The 13422-nt window shown below is 36.6% G+C and overlaps 1 protein-coding gene across 6 annotated transcripts in view; it reads right to left on the minus strand.

The window, feature by feature from the left end:
* The window catches only part of LAMA2 (laminin subunit alpha 2), a 383003-nt gene that overhangs the window by 204132 nt on the left and 165449 nt on the right, over positions 1-13422 (minus strand). For all 6 annotated transcript variants that reach the window (XM_063329629.1, XM_063329631.1, XM_063329633.1 and 3 more), the window contains exons 10-12: positions 13163-13323; positions 10349-10489; positions 8922-9095 (exon numbers count right to left, since the gene is read on the minus strand). In XM_063329629.1, the coding sequence (XP_063185699.1) occupies positions 8922-9095; positions 10349-10489; positions 13163-13323 (476 nt within the window). The remainder of the gene's footprint in view (positions 1-8921; positions 9096-10348; positions 10490-13162; positions 13324-13422) is intronic.

A 13422-nucleotide genomic window follows, 5' to 3' on the forward strand; every position in this document is an offset into this window, starting at 1 on the left:
TGCTCTTAACCCTTTTGTCTCTTGGGTCCAGGAAGACAAAGGCAAATTAATTCTGTAGTTAGGGTAACCCTTCTAGAAAGTTCCTGAATATTTAATTTTTCCATTGAGGTTTGCTTTCTGAAGAAATTTGTTGTAGTTAGCTAGAGTCTCTCTCTGGAAACTAAAATCTTTGCCCCCATTATTCTCTCCTGCTAATGATCAGGTTACAGTACATAAACTTAATAGGAACATAAAGTAATGGAGCTCATTTTGCCTTCTAGAGATTTAACAAAGCAGTATGGGTCCATTCAGAAATGAGTAAGACAGAGGGAATACTGTACATGAGACACAGGACCTACAGGATTTAAAGGATGCTTCCTACTCTGTTCAGATATTAGATCAAAGCATGAGTCACTCACAATATTAAAATGTTTAGAATAGTGACTCTATGAAAAGACAAGTAAAAACTAAACCAATAATTCAAGCTTCTGATCACTATTGTGCTACTTTCTTGTCAGTTCTGGTTACCATTTCATTACTCAATTCTTTGCAGCCAGATTGAAAACTTCCTTTGCAACTGCTGCATTGTCGAAGGGTTTAAAGTTCTGTTTCTTCCATCGCTTCCAATGGTGTGCGTGGTGGCCAGCAGCCAAACACCCACCTACCCCTCACTCACTCCTCTCTCACATGGGATGGAGAGAAAATAGAAAGAAGGTGAAAAGACCTATGGATCAGTGGGTAAGGTTGGAGAGAATGCCTTGATGCTGTGCAAGCTCTGTTCAGGAAGAGCCAAAAGACTGGTGTGTTACCAACACTGTTTCAGCCACAAATGTAGAGCACAGCACCACACAGGCCACTATGAAGAAAGTTAACTCCAGCCTAGCCAGACCCAGTATAGATGTTAAAATATTATGTTCATATCAGACTATCTGTTGATCTGCTTTTCTCTTTTTCTTACTAAATTGAAATATACAAAAATTATAATTTTGATACTTACTTTTCGGGTGACTGGCTGGAAATTTAGTAAGTATGGAATACCGCCCTCTAAAAATTATAGTTTGTAACCCTACCAGTTACCAATCATTTATCAAAAAGTCAAGAATACCCAGAATTTACAAAGCTACTAATTTAATTTTTATTATAATTACTTCTGGAACTGGTTACTTCTTCCCATAAAGAAACATAAAATAAAACAAAAATAAGCTCTTTGTATACACATTGAGTGTCAGTTTGAGTTTTCTTTCACAAATGATATCTTGAATTTGTACCATTTTTAACCATTGATAAACCACTCTCCCTTCTTCCATAGTCTAGTTAGTCATGGTGCTTTGTATGTTAAAAATGAGTGACTCCTGCCAATATTTTGTTGTACAAATATACAGCTTTTTTGTTAATGATTATGGATGTAAAATGCCATTAAAAAAGTTAGTTTGATTAGGTCTCTCAGACCTATGAACTAATTAAAAATTCACATGACACCCATACAGTAAAAGATGTGTCACACAAATTCACACGCATATACCTCTTAATTGCATCTGTACACAGGTGACTAGTGCTTGGATTTGGGCACCTGTGCTACACTGGTTTGGACTTAAAACTCCTCAATGACACAAGGTAAAGTCAGACAATGAAGTTTAGGCACCAAATCTTAGTTTCTGAAGACAGGCAAGAAGGAAAGCAATGCTAATTCCTATATGTAAAATGGAAATAATGGAGTCTAACCATCTTGTAGAGAAGCTGCATGTCAAGAATATTTTGACACTGTCAGATGCTACTGAGTATGTCAGACTTCAAAAACAACATAGCACAGATTGAAAGTACTACAAATGGTTTGCAGAAAAGGCTGCTTTCCTTGTGCACAATCAGAAATTCTCAGTACTTTTGCTCTCCTGCATACTGCCTTTTTGATGTGGAAAGCAAAAGCTAAACACCACAAAATTACAAAACTAAACAGTGGCATCATGCAGTTTTACTAATGAGTTATAAACCCAAAAATTTCAACTACAGTCAAAGTTTTTGTAATTTATTTAAATTTGAAGTAAATTGGGGGGGAGGCAGGTAAATCAAACGGAAATGGCAACTCAATTATTCATAAAGGGAAATCTGGAAACTGAACTGAACACCACCTCTTTGTGGCTCTCATATTTTGAGAATGACCTTTTAGTAGCTCTTATTTGTACCCTTTTTGTGATGGGCATAGATTCCTCCATCACACTCCTGTGTACTCCAGTATCAACTACATGTCTGGACTATCAATTCTGTCTGATTAATGTAAGTGGATAAGTTGAGTAAAACACCATTAAACCCATTACTTCCAGGTAACCTGTGATCAGGAAGGATCTCCAAACATAATTTTCAAAGCACATGCTAATTTGCTGAAGAAGTACTTAGCATGCAAAATCATACAAGAGGAATAAAACCCCCATGTATCCTCCCTTTCATAAACTTCACATTTCTCCTGCAGTCTTAAGTAAGCACTGGTCAATTTAGCTGTCTCAGGCTTAGAGATCACCATCATCATGCTTCTTTGCATATTGATTAGCCCTCAGTACAAATCACTGGATACATTACTCCTTTCCAAGTCAAAGACTTTTTTTCTTCTTCTTCTGGTTTGTTGGATCCTTCAGTAATTTAGTTTTTGGGATCAGAGATAAGAAGAGTAAAACTTTTCAATCTGGCAAGCATACTCCCCAATTTACTTTCTTCTTCATTATTTCCTAACACCCCTCAGTATTCTCTCTCTAGCATTCACATCCCTTCTTTTGTGAAACTACGTTATTTCCTGCTTGTTTCTCCATTTTTCAACTGCCACTATTGATTAAAACCCTTGCCTTCAAGGCAGACTTGGGTAAGCAGGTAATGCAAAGGACACTTGAGATTTATGAAATAATTTCACCAACAATAAATTTCCTCTTTTCTCTACAGTAGTATAAGATGATTTTAGCACAAAGAAATTAAATGTATCATGGGATACATGAAATACCGCAGTCAGTCGACTCAGCTAGCCAGATTCTGAGCCGTGATTCAACTCATTTCCGAGGTGCAAAGAGGCCGTAACAGTCTACTGGGCATCCTTAGTTTTCCTTGCAATCACAATAATGGCTGTACTTAAACTGTCCCAACAGGCCTTCCAAACATGATTAAAAGCATTAATGAGGAACAAAGGGTGCAAAATTTACTTATGTCTTAGTGGTTCTTTACAGTCATGAGTAGCTGAATTCCAAATAGGACAGTCCTGATATTGTTTCAATTTGTACTGGGGATCAAGCAAAATTTGGCTAGCCGCAACCGTGAAAGAATGCAGAGACCTAACCCTGTCTCATTTCGTGGTGTCACACTGAGAGAATATTTCAGCAAAGATAAAGAATCTAAACCCAATCATGTAATACAAATTAAGTAAACTTAAAGGAAACATCAGTCAGCTGTGGTTCAAATCTTTAAAATGTTTTGCTCTTTACTTGTATTCCTGCTATGTTTGTCTCATCCTTTCAGTATCTGAATTCGCCTATTATCTCAATTTTTAGAAGCTGTTAGTGAAGTAAGTGCTAATAAAATAAACAGCACATTTGGTATAAATTGAAGACACCTTCATACTGTTGACTGAGTCCGATTACCATGGTGACTTAATTTCAGTCAAGGCAATTTAGATTGTGATTTTAAAAGTTACATTATTTATATTGTTTAAGGTTTACTTATTAAAAAATAAAAATAAAAACATAAAAATAAACTAAACCAGCTTTTTTAGCAGGAGAATGCATTCAAATATGAACGACAAAAGATACTGAAGTAGCTGTCTTTACAAAAGATATTTTTCTTTAGGTTCAAAAGAATCATTTTAATTTTCTGTCATGTGTTGGCTGTTGACACTATTTAAAACATCCAAGGATCTGCCGCAACGGTGAATAACTTCAGGGGTGTTACGCTGAATGAAGGTTTCTTGTATACTATGTGCTGCTGATGCCTATTTCTGTTTCTTTTACAAATATGGATAACATATAACTTAACTATTTCATCAATAAATGTCTGTACAAAATTGTTTCTGGTATGTTATGCCTTATACTTGAGGATCACGTTCCCTACTCCATCCCTAATTTTCTTTGGAAGTTTGGAGATGTTCTTTGTTACACATTCAAATTTGGGGCTGAAACTCATTTCTGTGCAGAGGGTATAAAAAAGTAAAATTCATCATGAAGCATTAGACTTACCATCACTATGCAAAAATCCCACAGAAAGCTAGCAGATGCTTCAAGCACCCCCATTATGTTACTAAATGGTGGCCTGCTTAGACTTGGACAACCCATCTGCATTGGGGAACCAAATCTTCTTCATGAGGGCCTAACCTATCCAGCTAACCAGCTGAAAGAAAGAAGTATCTTATAAAGGTGCCCAAAGAGAGATCACATCAGCCCACCTAAGTTTCACTGCTTTGCTTCCCTGACAATAAAAGCAATACAGACACATGCTCAAAAAAGATCAGTCTGCTGTCTAAATTTAAGACACAGACGAGTGTTGGAATTATGTAGGTGAGGTCACTCACTGCTTTTCATGAGGCCAATGAATTTCAAAACAAACTGATGGTAGGAAAAAGTTCCAACAACAATTTAATTTGCATCTCATCCATTTATACAAAAAAGTGTTAAATTAGATTGTTCTCCTTTTTGAGGCAGGCCGTAAAAAGAAGAAAAAGAGTTGTGGATCTATCTAACTCTATCATGCCCCGTGAACAAGAAAGTCTTGAGATCTGAAACCATGACAATACTAGATGAAGCTTTCTGGGTTTAGATGCATTAATAATTTAGGACAATTGATCCTGGCATTTCTGTTCCGGCTGATTATTGTATTATTTAAGCTTCCTTATGTTTTGGGTTTCAACTCCCTCCCTCCCCTTTGGGAGCTGTAGACTGCAATTCACTTTGCATTATTCTGCCTTTTGCATCAGAATTGCCTAAGAAATGAAAACAAATGGAAGGAAATAAAGATAAAAGCCACAAGGACCTAGCATATGATTATTTTATAATTCAATATTTAATCCTATGAGGTATTCTGGGCAGTCTGCAATAGATAATATGTCACAAACCAAACTTCTCACTCCATCCCACTCTTTAGCTTTCCCAAGTAGGGTACTTTTAAAGACTGACAGATTTTTAAAGTTTATACATATTGACTACAGGCTTATCACAGTGTCTTCATATCTGGACTCAAACAAACATTGACTTCTGTAAGTCATCAAATAGGTTACACAGCTAATCATAAAAGAACAGGCAAAATAAAAGAAGTGACAGCGTTAAGCCAAAGAAGTCCCATTCCTGTTCTGTATGCACAGACTCTACACAAAACTTTCAGCTGTTGTCTTGGTTTTAACTAGAGGTCAGAGAAAGAACAATGTATCCACAATAGGGCTGCTTAAGCCCATACATTTGACAAACATGATGTGCTAGAATTTTTCCAAGAGATAACAAAGCCTTTTATTCAAGCATCTTTTGCTTTAATTTTCAACATGCTCTGACTACATGAAGGACCACATTACATCATTAACTTTACTTACACTGAATGGATCATGCTGTACAACTAGTTCAAATGACTCCCGTAAAACAACATTTGATGCAAGAAACTTCTCAATTTGAGTAAAATTTGCCAGTAGGCAAATAGTGGTTTTGAGTAGAGGTGTTTTAGGATTTCTATCATGTTGTTTGCAGTCTGAGTAATGGCAGCATTAATATCTGCTCAGAACCCAGATAGAGGAGTTATTTTCTTTATGACTGCTGGGTGTTGAGACCTAACAAGGTTCAGAGACCTGGATTCTAGGATGGGTTCCACCTAAAGGCTGAACTAACCGGTGACTGCTGATCAAGGGCAATGCCCTAGCCATATGAAAGACGCAGGATAAATCTCCACCTTCATGGTTAAAGCTGGCCCTTAGCAGAGAAAGGAACATAAAATTTGCAGCAGCAGAGAGAAAATAAAGCAGAGAGACTTTCTGTAACTAAAGATGGATGTTTCCTCATGGACTCTCAAGTGGCCTCAGCTGCCCCTCATGTGTGTGCGTCATGCAGGGGGTCATATGTTTATTTAGATATGCTCCATATCATGTTCTTTCGGCTAATCATAAATGGCTTCTACTCAGCACACAAATTATCAAATTGCTTTTTGCCAAGGTGTCAAAGGAAAAGAGCCAGAGTATATACAGGATGTCAGACTTCTGAAACATCGTGGACACCTAACCCTTCCACACTGACTTTAGAGAAACAAGTGTTTTATGTCATCCTGCTGAGTTTGGTATCGGATTTTTAATTAATTTCATACTTTTCTTTCAGTGCTCTGATCAAACTTTATCAGAATGTAACACTTTCCGAAAAATTTATAAAATATTTTAGCAAGGATAGAAGTTTAAAATAAACTTACAGATACATTGTCAAAACAAATCAAGAAACTGCTAACAAAAAACAAATGGGGTTTTCAGATACCTAAAATGTAATTAGAGGTGATAGAATAAGACAATTTTTCACTAACTAGAAGCTCTAACAGACCACAAGTCCTCATGACTGCTGCAATCCTTAGTTCAGTAGGCTATGATAAGGCAGGCAGGCAAGAAGATAAACTCTTTTATGATACCTACTAAAACCTTAATACTAGCCATTTTAAATCTGTTCTCCCAAATTATCCACTAGATATTTTATTTTTAGAAATTAAATTCCTCCAGATTACTCCCAAATGTATTCTGCATCAAAACCCGTCTTCAATTTTTCAGTTCAAACACATATTATATATCAGACAGGTAAAATATCTGGCTTTTAAAAAATTATCTGTATCTGTAACAAAAAGTTAAAAGTTTTGGTAGTGGCATATATATTTGGAAGACTAAAAGGATATGGTGATGTTAAAGTAATTTGCTCACGTTCCTGTCCTAGTCTGACAAAAACAAGAACCCTGTATGATCTATAGCCTCCTGTTGTTTATAATGTCTCCTTAGAGACACAGTCAAAGACCAGCATCATATAGCCTAGTGTCACCCAGATTTAGACGAAAAGGAAAAAGCTAAAGGCTGCACAGTCAGGAACATCTTATTTATAACGCTTTTTTCATCCAAAAGAAGCATTTGGAGACGGATGTAAAACAAGCAGATAGCACACATATGGCAATCAACATTGTGGAGGCACATGCACACCATGCCAACTTTATATTAAAATAATTATTTTAAATAAGGTTTTTGAGCTATATTTGAAAACTATGAAATGCAGGATGGTTACTACCTTTTGTTACTCGGTTTTATTTTGGGGAATAGTATTTAAGAGCAATAATTTAACAGTAAAAAGGAAAGGCAGTTTTCTGTGACACAATGTTTATAATGTACAACTTTATATAAGATTTTCTAAATTGTTCTCTACATTTCCTAAGACAAAAATTCTTAAAGAAGCTTGCCTGCTCTGAGATACCAATTATTCTACTGTAACACAGCTAGCAATCACTCTCAAGAAAGGATGTTTTTATCTAGTTTCAGCTATTTGGTTTTATCCAGTTTCAGCTATTCAGATAAATGTTTTATTGAGTTTACAAATAAGGACTCTCAATATTCTATTTCCATTTCCCTTTCCATAGCATAAATCATATGGCCTAAGCATGTCATTATGACTCTAATTTACGTGATGCAACATGGCAGTTAAGATGTACTGTGGTAATTTGTGAGTGCCTTCAGTATTATTGTAGTATCAAAAATTTATATGGTTCAGTTATTAAGGCAAATTGCTTCATTCATACAGAGATATCTGACAGTAACCACAAAGGACCTCCAAATTACACTGAAAAAATATCTTCCACGTTCAAATCATTTGTGCACATTCTTACCATTATTTTGCTCACTGAATAGAAGCAGAATGAAATGCTGTCTGGAAAAGTATCAGTTCATATCTCAGGGTAAGTTCACCAGACATGGAAGATTAGAGAAGAAACTCTCCCTTGCCCAGCTAAATAAGCCTGACTATCTTTAACAATTTATAGCTATGAACAGGACGCCAAATTCTTTGGAATGATGCTATTTAGTTTCAACATGCTCACTTACCTTCTGTCATGTTGATTTTCAGCCAGCAGGAAGAAAATAAATAAATAAGAAGTTGACTAGCCTGAAGAGACTACAGAGGAAAATGTGCTCAAGTGCATTAGTGTTAGCATTTCTGACAAGTTTTAGCGTAATCAGGTTTACGGTAAATGGAAAGCTGTTTAGCTTTCTTCACATTTAGGACTCATGCAGTCCTTAATTCTACTCTCTGGAAAAAAATGAGATCTTCATGAAGGTATCATGTATGATAGCAGGAAGTCTAATGGTGAGAAGCCTGATAGTCAGACCACTAAAGCACCCAAGGCTTTAGAAAGCCAATATTTGGTATTGACCTGCAGGGCATGAATATATGTGTACGTGCACACATGGGCACATGCAGACTTAGATAAATACATGCATTAGAACTGGCAGAGAGCTCTCAACAGCATTTTCTGAGTTCTAGGGCAGAGAGCTCCACACACACAAGTTTCTTGCCAAACATTGAAGTTTTGTAACACACCCCCACAACATCTGATACGCAACTTGCATCTCTGAAAAGCAGACGAGGGATCTGGTTTTCAAAGCTGAGGACAAGGTGGGAAGAGAACAGGACAAGCTGAACCACACAGCATCTAATTCATTGAAAAAAACCACACCGTGAACTATGTAAGCTTCTTTAATATCTGACAGAAGAAGCCTGAAGAGGGCTCAAGGTCAAAGATACTTAGTTAATTTTCTCTACTTTTTGCCTCACAAGGATACTCCATATGCCTGATTCCTTTCCGCTTGCAATTTTGCTGGTCAAATAGCTGTCCAACTTAATCTTCCCTCAGTTTTCCTCCCCTTCAAAGCCTTACTTCTTTTCTCAATAAATCAAATTAGCGTTTAGGCAAGTACCATCTGCACTTACTTTGTTGCCCAAGTAAGAACTGGGTGCACTCCAATAATAAGTTTGTGGCAGTACTTTTCGTGCAGCCACGTTGCTGATGCTAAACTGTTGATGCCCGTCAAATCTCTTTTGCTTGGGGGTAACTCTGATGAGACCCGGTAAGCCAGTCAGATACCATCCATTCATGTCTTCTATCTATAATGACAGAAAAAAACCAACAAAACAAAACACATTACAATGAGAAGCAGGACATGAGTCATTTCAATAGTCACTGCCTCTCATTCTTCTATATTTGAAAAACTGATTAGCTTTATATGATTAATAGCAGTTCAGGAACAAAGGAAACAACAAAGTAATACCAGAAAAAAATTTTCTTATTGTACGTGACTGGGATTTATAACTTCTGAGTAGTTTGAAGTAACTGACAGTATTTGCTTTCTCTGCTTCGTATGATCCAGAGTGAACAGGAAATGCTATCATACAAACACATGCATAAGAATGTCTCCAAATATTATACAAGATTTCTATAAATAGTATCAGTCACAGAGGGTACAGAAGAAGAGTTGACAAATGGATATACATTTTCTGATTGTTGTAGACAGCACAATTTATAATAATTTGTAATTCTAAGGCCTTACAACTTACAAGTTCAAATATACTTTTTTTTAGAAAGCCAAAGCAAAGCTCAAAAGCACCAGAACTTGAATTTCTGAAATCCCATAACTAGAAATGAATCATCAGAGAAGAGCACGCTGTTCATACAAGCATGGCTTCTGGAGCCTGGATACAAGAAGAACAATAAATTACCTCAGCCGTGGGATGGAAAATTTTCCAGATGCTGGGATGTAAATAAGAACACTAGGCATATATAATTTAATTCACAGACTTCCAGAATACCAATACAGCCAAACCCAAGAGCTAGTAGACCTGGAACACATTTCCCAAACTCATTCTACACACATGACTATGTAGCACGCACCCGTTTCAGTGGAATGATTGTCTGAGCTTTGAGAACTAGTTTAGAGTATATTTGCAGGCTAAAGACATTTTTCTACAGCACAGCACAAATAAGAACGGTAGGTTCATCTCCCATTCATATCCTTTCCTAGTAATGCAGTACGCAAAAAAAAAAAAAAAAGAAATTCACTCAAAATGCAGGGGGCACCCCTGTAGGGCATCCCTTTTTCTCACATGAGCTGTGTGTTGTACATTTAATGTTTCAAAATTCTTAGCTATTTCATTAAATAATGACCTGGAACTGCACATTTTCTCACAATGAAGAGAAACAAAGCTTACAAGCATTTTTGTTTGGATAAATGAAAAATACATGGGGCATAAAAGAACACACATGATTTTATAATAAGATGCACTCTGGTGACAATAGACGGTGACAACACACAGAAACACAAAACCAATGACATGTACTGATGTGGTATGATTTTTCTTACACTTCTGTAGGTAAGGTGAGAGTGTGTGCAGACGTTTGTTTTCCCAGAGCAGAAACATTCCTCACAGCCTTTGGGATTATTTTGCTGCAGATTGAAGAAACCCGGTTTGCAACGATCACAGTTTTCTCCTTCAACATGTTCCTGGAAATGTACATTAGAATATTACTTCAGTTGTCATAGATTAGAACTTGAGATCACCAGCTTTATACTCTGCATGTAAATAACAGGACACAGAATTTGGACATTATTTGGCATTTAGTAATTACATTTTTCAGAGAAAGTTTTGGTTGTGCATTAAGTCCTGCTAGTTTACACAATAAGTCAATTTGTCCTATAGACAAAGATAATGCTAGCTTTTCTTCAAGGAGTATGTTGCAAAAGGCTCATGTTATGGTGTTGGTTTAGTAATTCAATATTTTTCCCAAGATAGCCCAGAAAATTCTTTCCCTTTCAAAAGTGTTATATGCAGTCTCTTTAATCCTGGAGACAGTGCTCTATGGTATGCACACACGACCAAGTTGTTGGCTCCACGTCAGCAGAGAATGAACACATTATAAAGAGCCTGCCCACACAGTGTAGACTATGATTGCTTGAAATACACAGCTCTGAAGTAAGTTCACCAAAAGCCATTTGATAGCCTCCTGGTTAAGATCTAGCAAAGATGGAAAAAGCAAGGCAAAGCATCTGGAGGTATGGGGAGAAAGGACGGAACACACCTTGCTGACGTGCGTAGGGTGTGCAGAGTGAGAAGGGTAAAATAAAAGAGAGCTGCAAAGCAAAAGTATGTGTTACATGAAAAGTTGTCCTACTCTGCAGTCACAAGCATGTCACCAGTGAGTAAAACTATTGAGTAGGCAGCAAATGGATAATAGATATATAAAACTCAAAGTTGGAAAGGAGATCTAACCTATTCTTCAGCCAATGAAGCAATGTTTCTACAGCCTCATTTATTTCTCAATAATGTGTTCAGTCCAGTTTTAAATTATGCAAAAATAAGACTTTGACCATATGTCTTCAGAAAGCTCTCTGGGATAATTAGTGATAAATCAGGCATTTATACTTGTTCCTCACCTTTCTGTACTTTAGTTTACTCTGGCTAACGTGGCAAAGATAACAATATAATGCCCACTTTGTTGCATTATGCTGCTTACAGTTAGAACTGTTTTTCAGCAGTCAATTTCCTTTACAAGAAAACTATCTTTAGTAAATTTAGAGCTCATCATATATAATTGAAAGATGTGATTAAAAGAAGGGAAGCATTTTTCCTAAGACCTGCTATTAACTTGTCCAGACATCCCACTTTATTCTTCATATGGAGCATAACTAATCTGATGATTTCAGTGTCCCTTTGACCATAATCTGCTTTGATTTGAATTTGAAGATTGCTAGTGAAAATAAATGTGTCTGTATCTATCTCTCGGATATCTGCAAAGGGTATAATTTTTCTCCCACAAGCACTTAAAAAGGGATTAGAGAAGAAGAAAGGAAGTGTATCCAGCATGGACTCTCTGGGATAAGAACAATTATCTCTATTCCATGTTTGTTCATTTTGGTCTGATTGTACTAACAGGTCAGTTTGGCATGACACAAATAATGTCATAATAATAAGAATCATTCAGCAGCGGTTATCTTGTTTTTGGCACATGACACCTTCATCAAAGCTCCCTTTCAAGTCAGAATATAGCAAAAGCACCCCTTTTCTGATCTTCTAGACTTGATAGCTAAGGAATTAGAACTGATATGGATAGATTTTATTTCTGACAGACAGCATGTGACTGTTACATAAAGTGAGGATAAGGTTAATTCTCTGAGTAGATTTCAGTGCTATTCAGCTGTCACACCAGAGCTTTATGTGTGTATGCAGCATAAGCTGATATATTGAAGCATTTTTTGTACATTCTTGTATTTAAGAAGGCAATGTAAGTATTTTTAAATCCACATTTGTGACTTATTCTGTTAATTGAATGCTGGAAGGAAACTCCCACAAGTACGACACAGAAAAATTGACCCACAGTACAGTAAATTGTCCTTTGGGCCTCTTCATGGTCACTTACTAAACTGTGACTTACAGAGCACCACCATTTCTAAAGCATTCCTGTTAACTAGGTATTTTATAAGAAGTGGGTGCATGTGGTTTTAGTTTTTTTTATTTCAATACCATATTGAAATATAATTTGCTGGAGGTACACAAAGGCACACAGAGAAAATCATTCTTAGATTCTCTTCCTAGAAATTAAGAAAATCATCCTAAAGAAAGGATGGATTATTTTTTTAAATATGTTACAGATTTATAATTGACCATCCCAAGGCAGGAAAGAATGCTCATAGTTTTGAACTTACCAACAAAAGAGGATTATATCCCTAATAACAACTCCTAAAAGGCAACTTTTTTGTTTGTTTAAACACATCATCAGTTCACCTCATTTTCTCTTTTGAAGTCATATTATGTTAGTTTTAGTACCCACAATACTTTAAACATATAGTTTCTGAGTACATGAGGATGCGAGTTTGAAATAAACGATTCACAAGCTTCATTATAATGAAGCATCCCTTCATTACAGATTTCTAAGGACTCGTATGACTGGCAGGAGGCTCCAAGGTACCTATGTTAATTACAGTGAGTACTGAGATGACACAAGACAATTTAAGACTTTACAGGACCAAGAACAAGTGTTCTATGAGAAGTGACTAACACAGATACTAACACAGCTAGGTAGGACAGCGGAATGCTACTGTATGATAGAAAACCATTAATTACAATCTTTCAATATCACTAGTATCTTCCTATGGCTCAGAAGATTTTGACATCCATACCTTGCAGGTGCAGGGACCTACACAAGGGTCAACATTCGCACTGCCTTTCACCGAGCAGTTGCAGGGCAGGCACTCAGGGTATCCCATGTAACCCAAGGCACACCTGTTGCAGCTCTCTCCTGCATAGCCAGTCTTGCAGTGACAGAAACCAGGCAACATATCTATGGGAAGAGGGAGAAAATATGAGGCATATTTGATTTGTCATTATTATTACTATTATTGTTAACAGGTACGTGTGTTAAGAGTGCTCAAAGCAACAC

The sequence above is a fragment of the Chroicocephalus ridibundus genome, chromosome 3, assembly GCF_963924245.1.
Source record: "Chroicocephalus ridibundus chromosome 3, bChrRid1.1, whole genome shotgun sequence".
Lineage (NCBI taxonomy): Eukaryota > Metazoa > Chordata > Aves > Charadriiformes > Laridae > Chroicocephalus > Chroicocephalus ridibundus.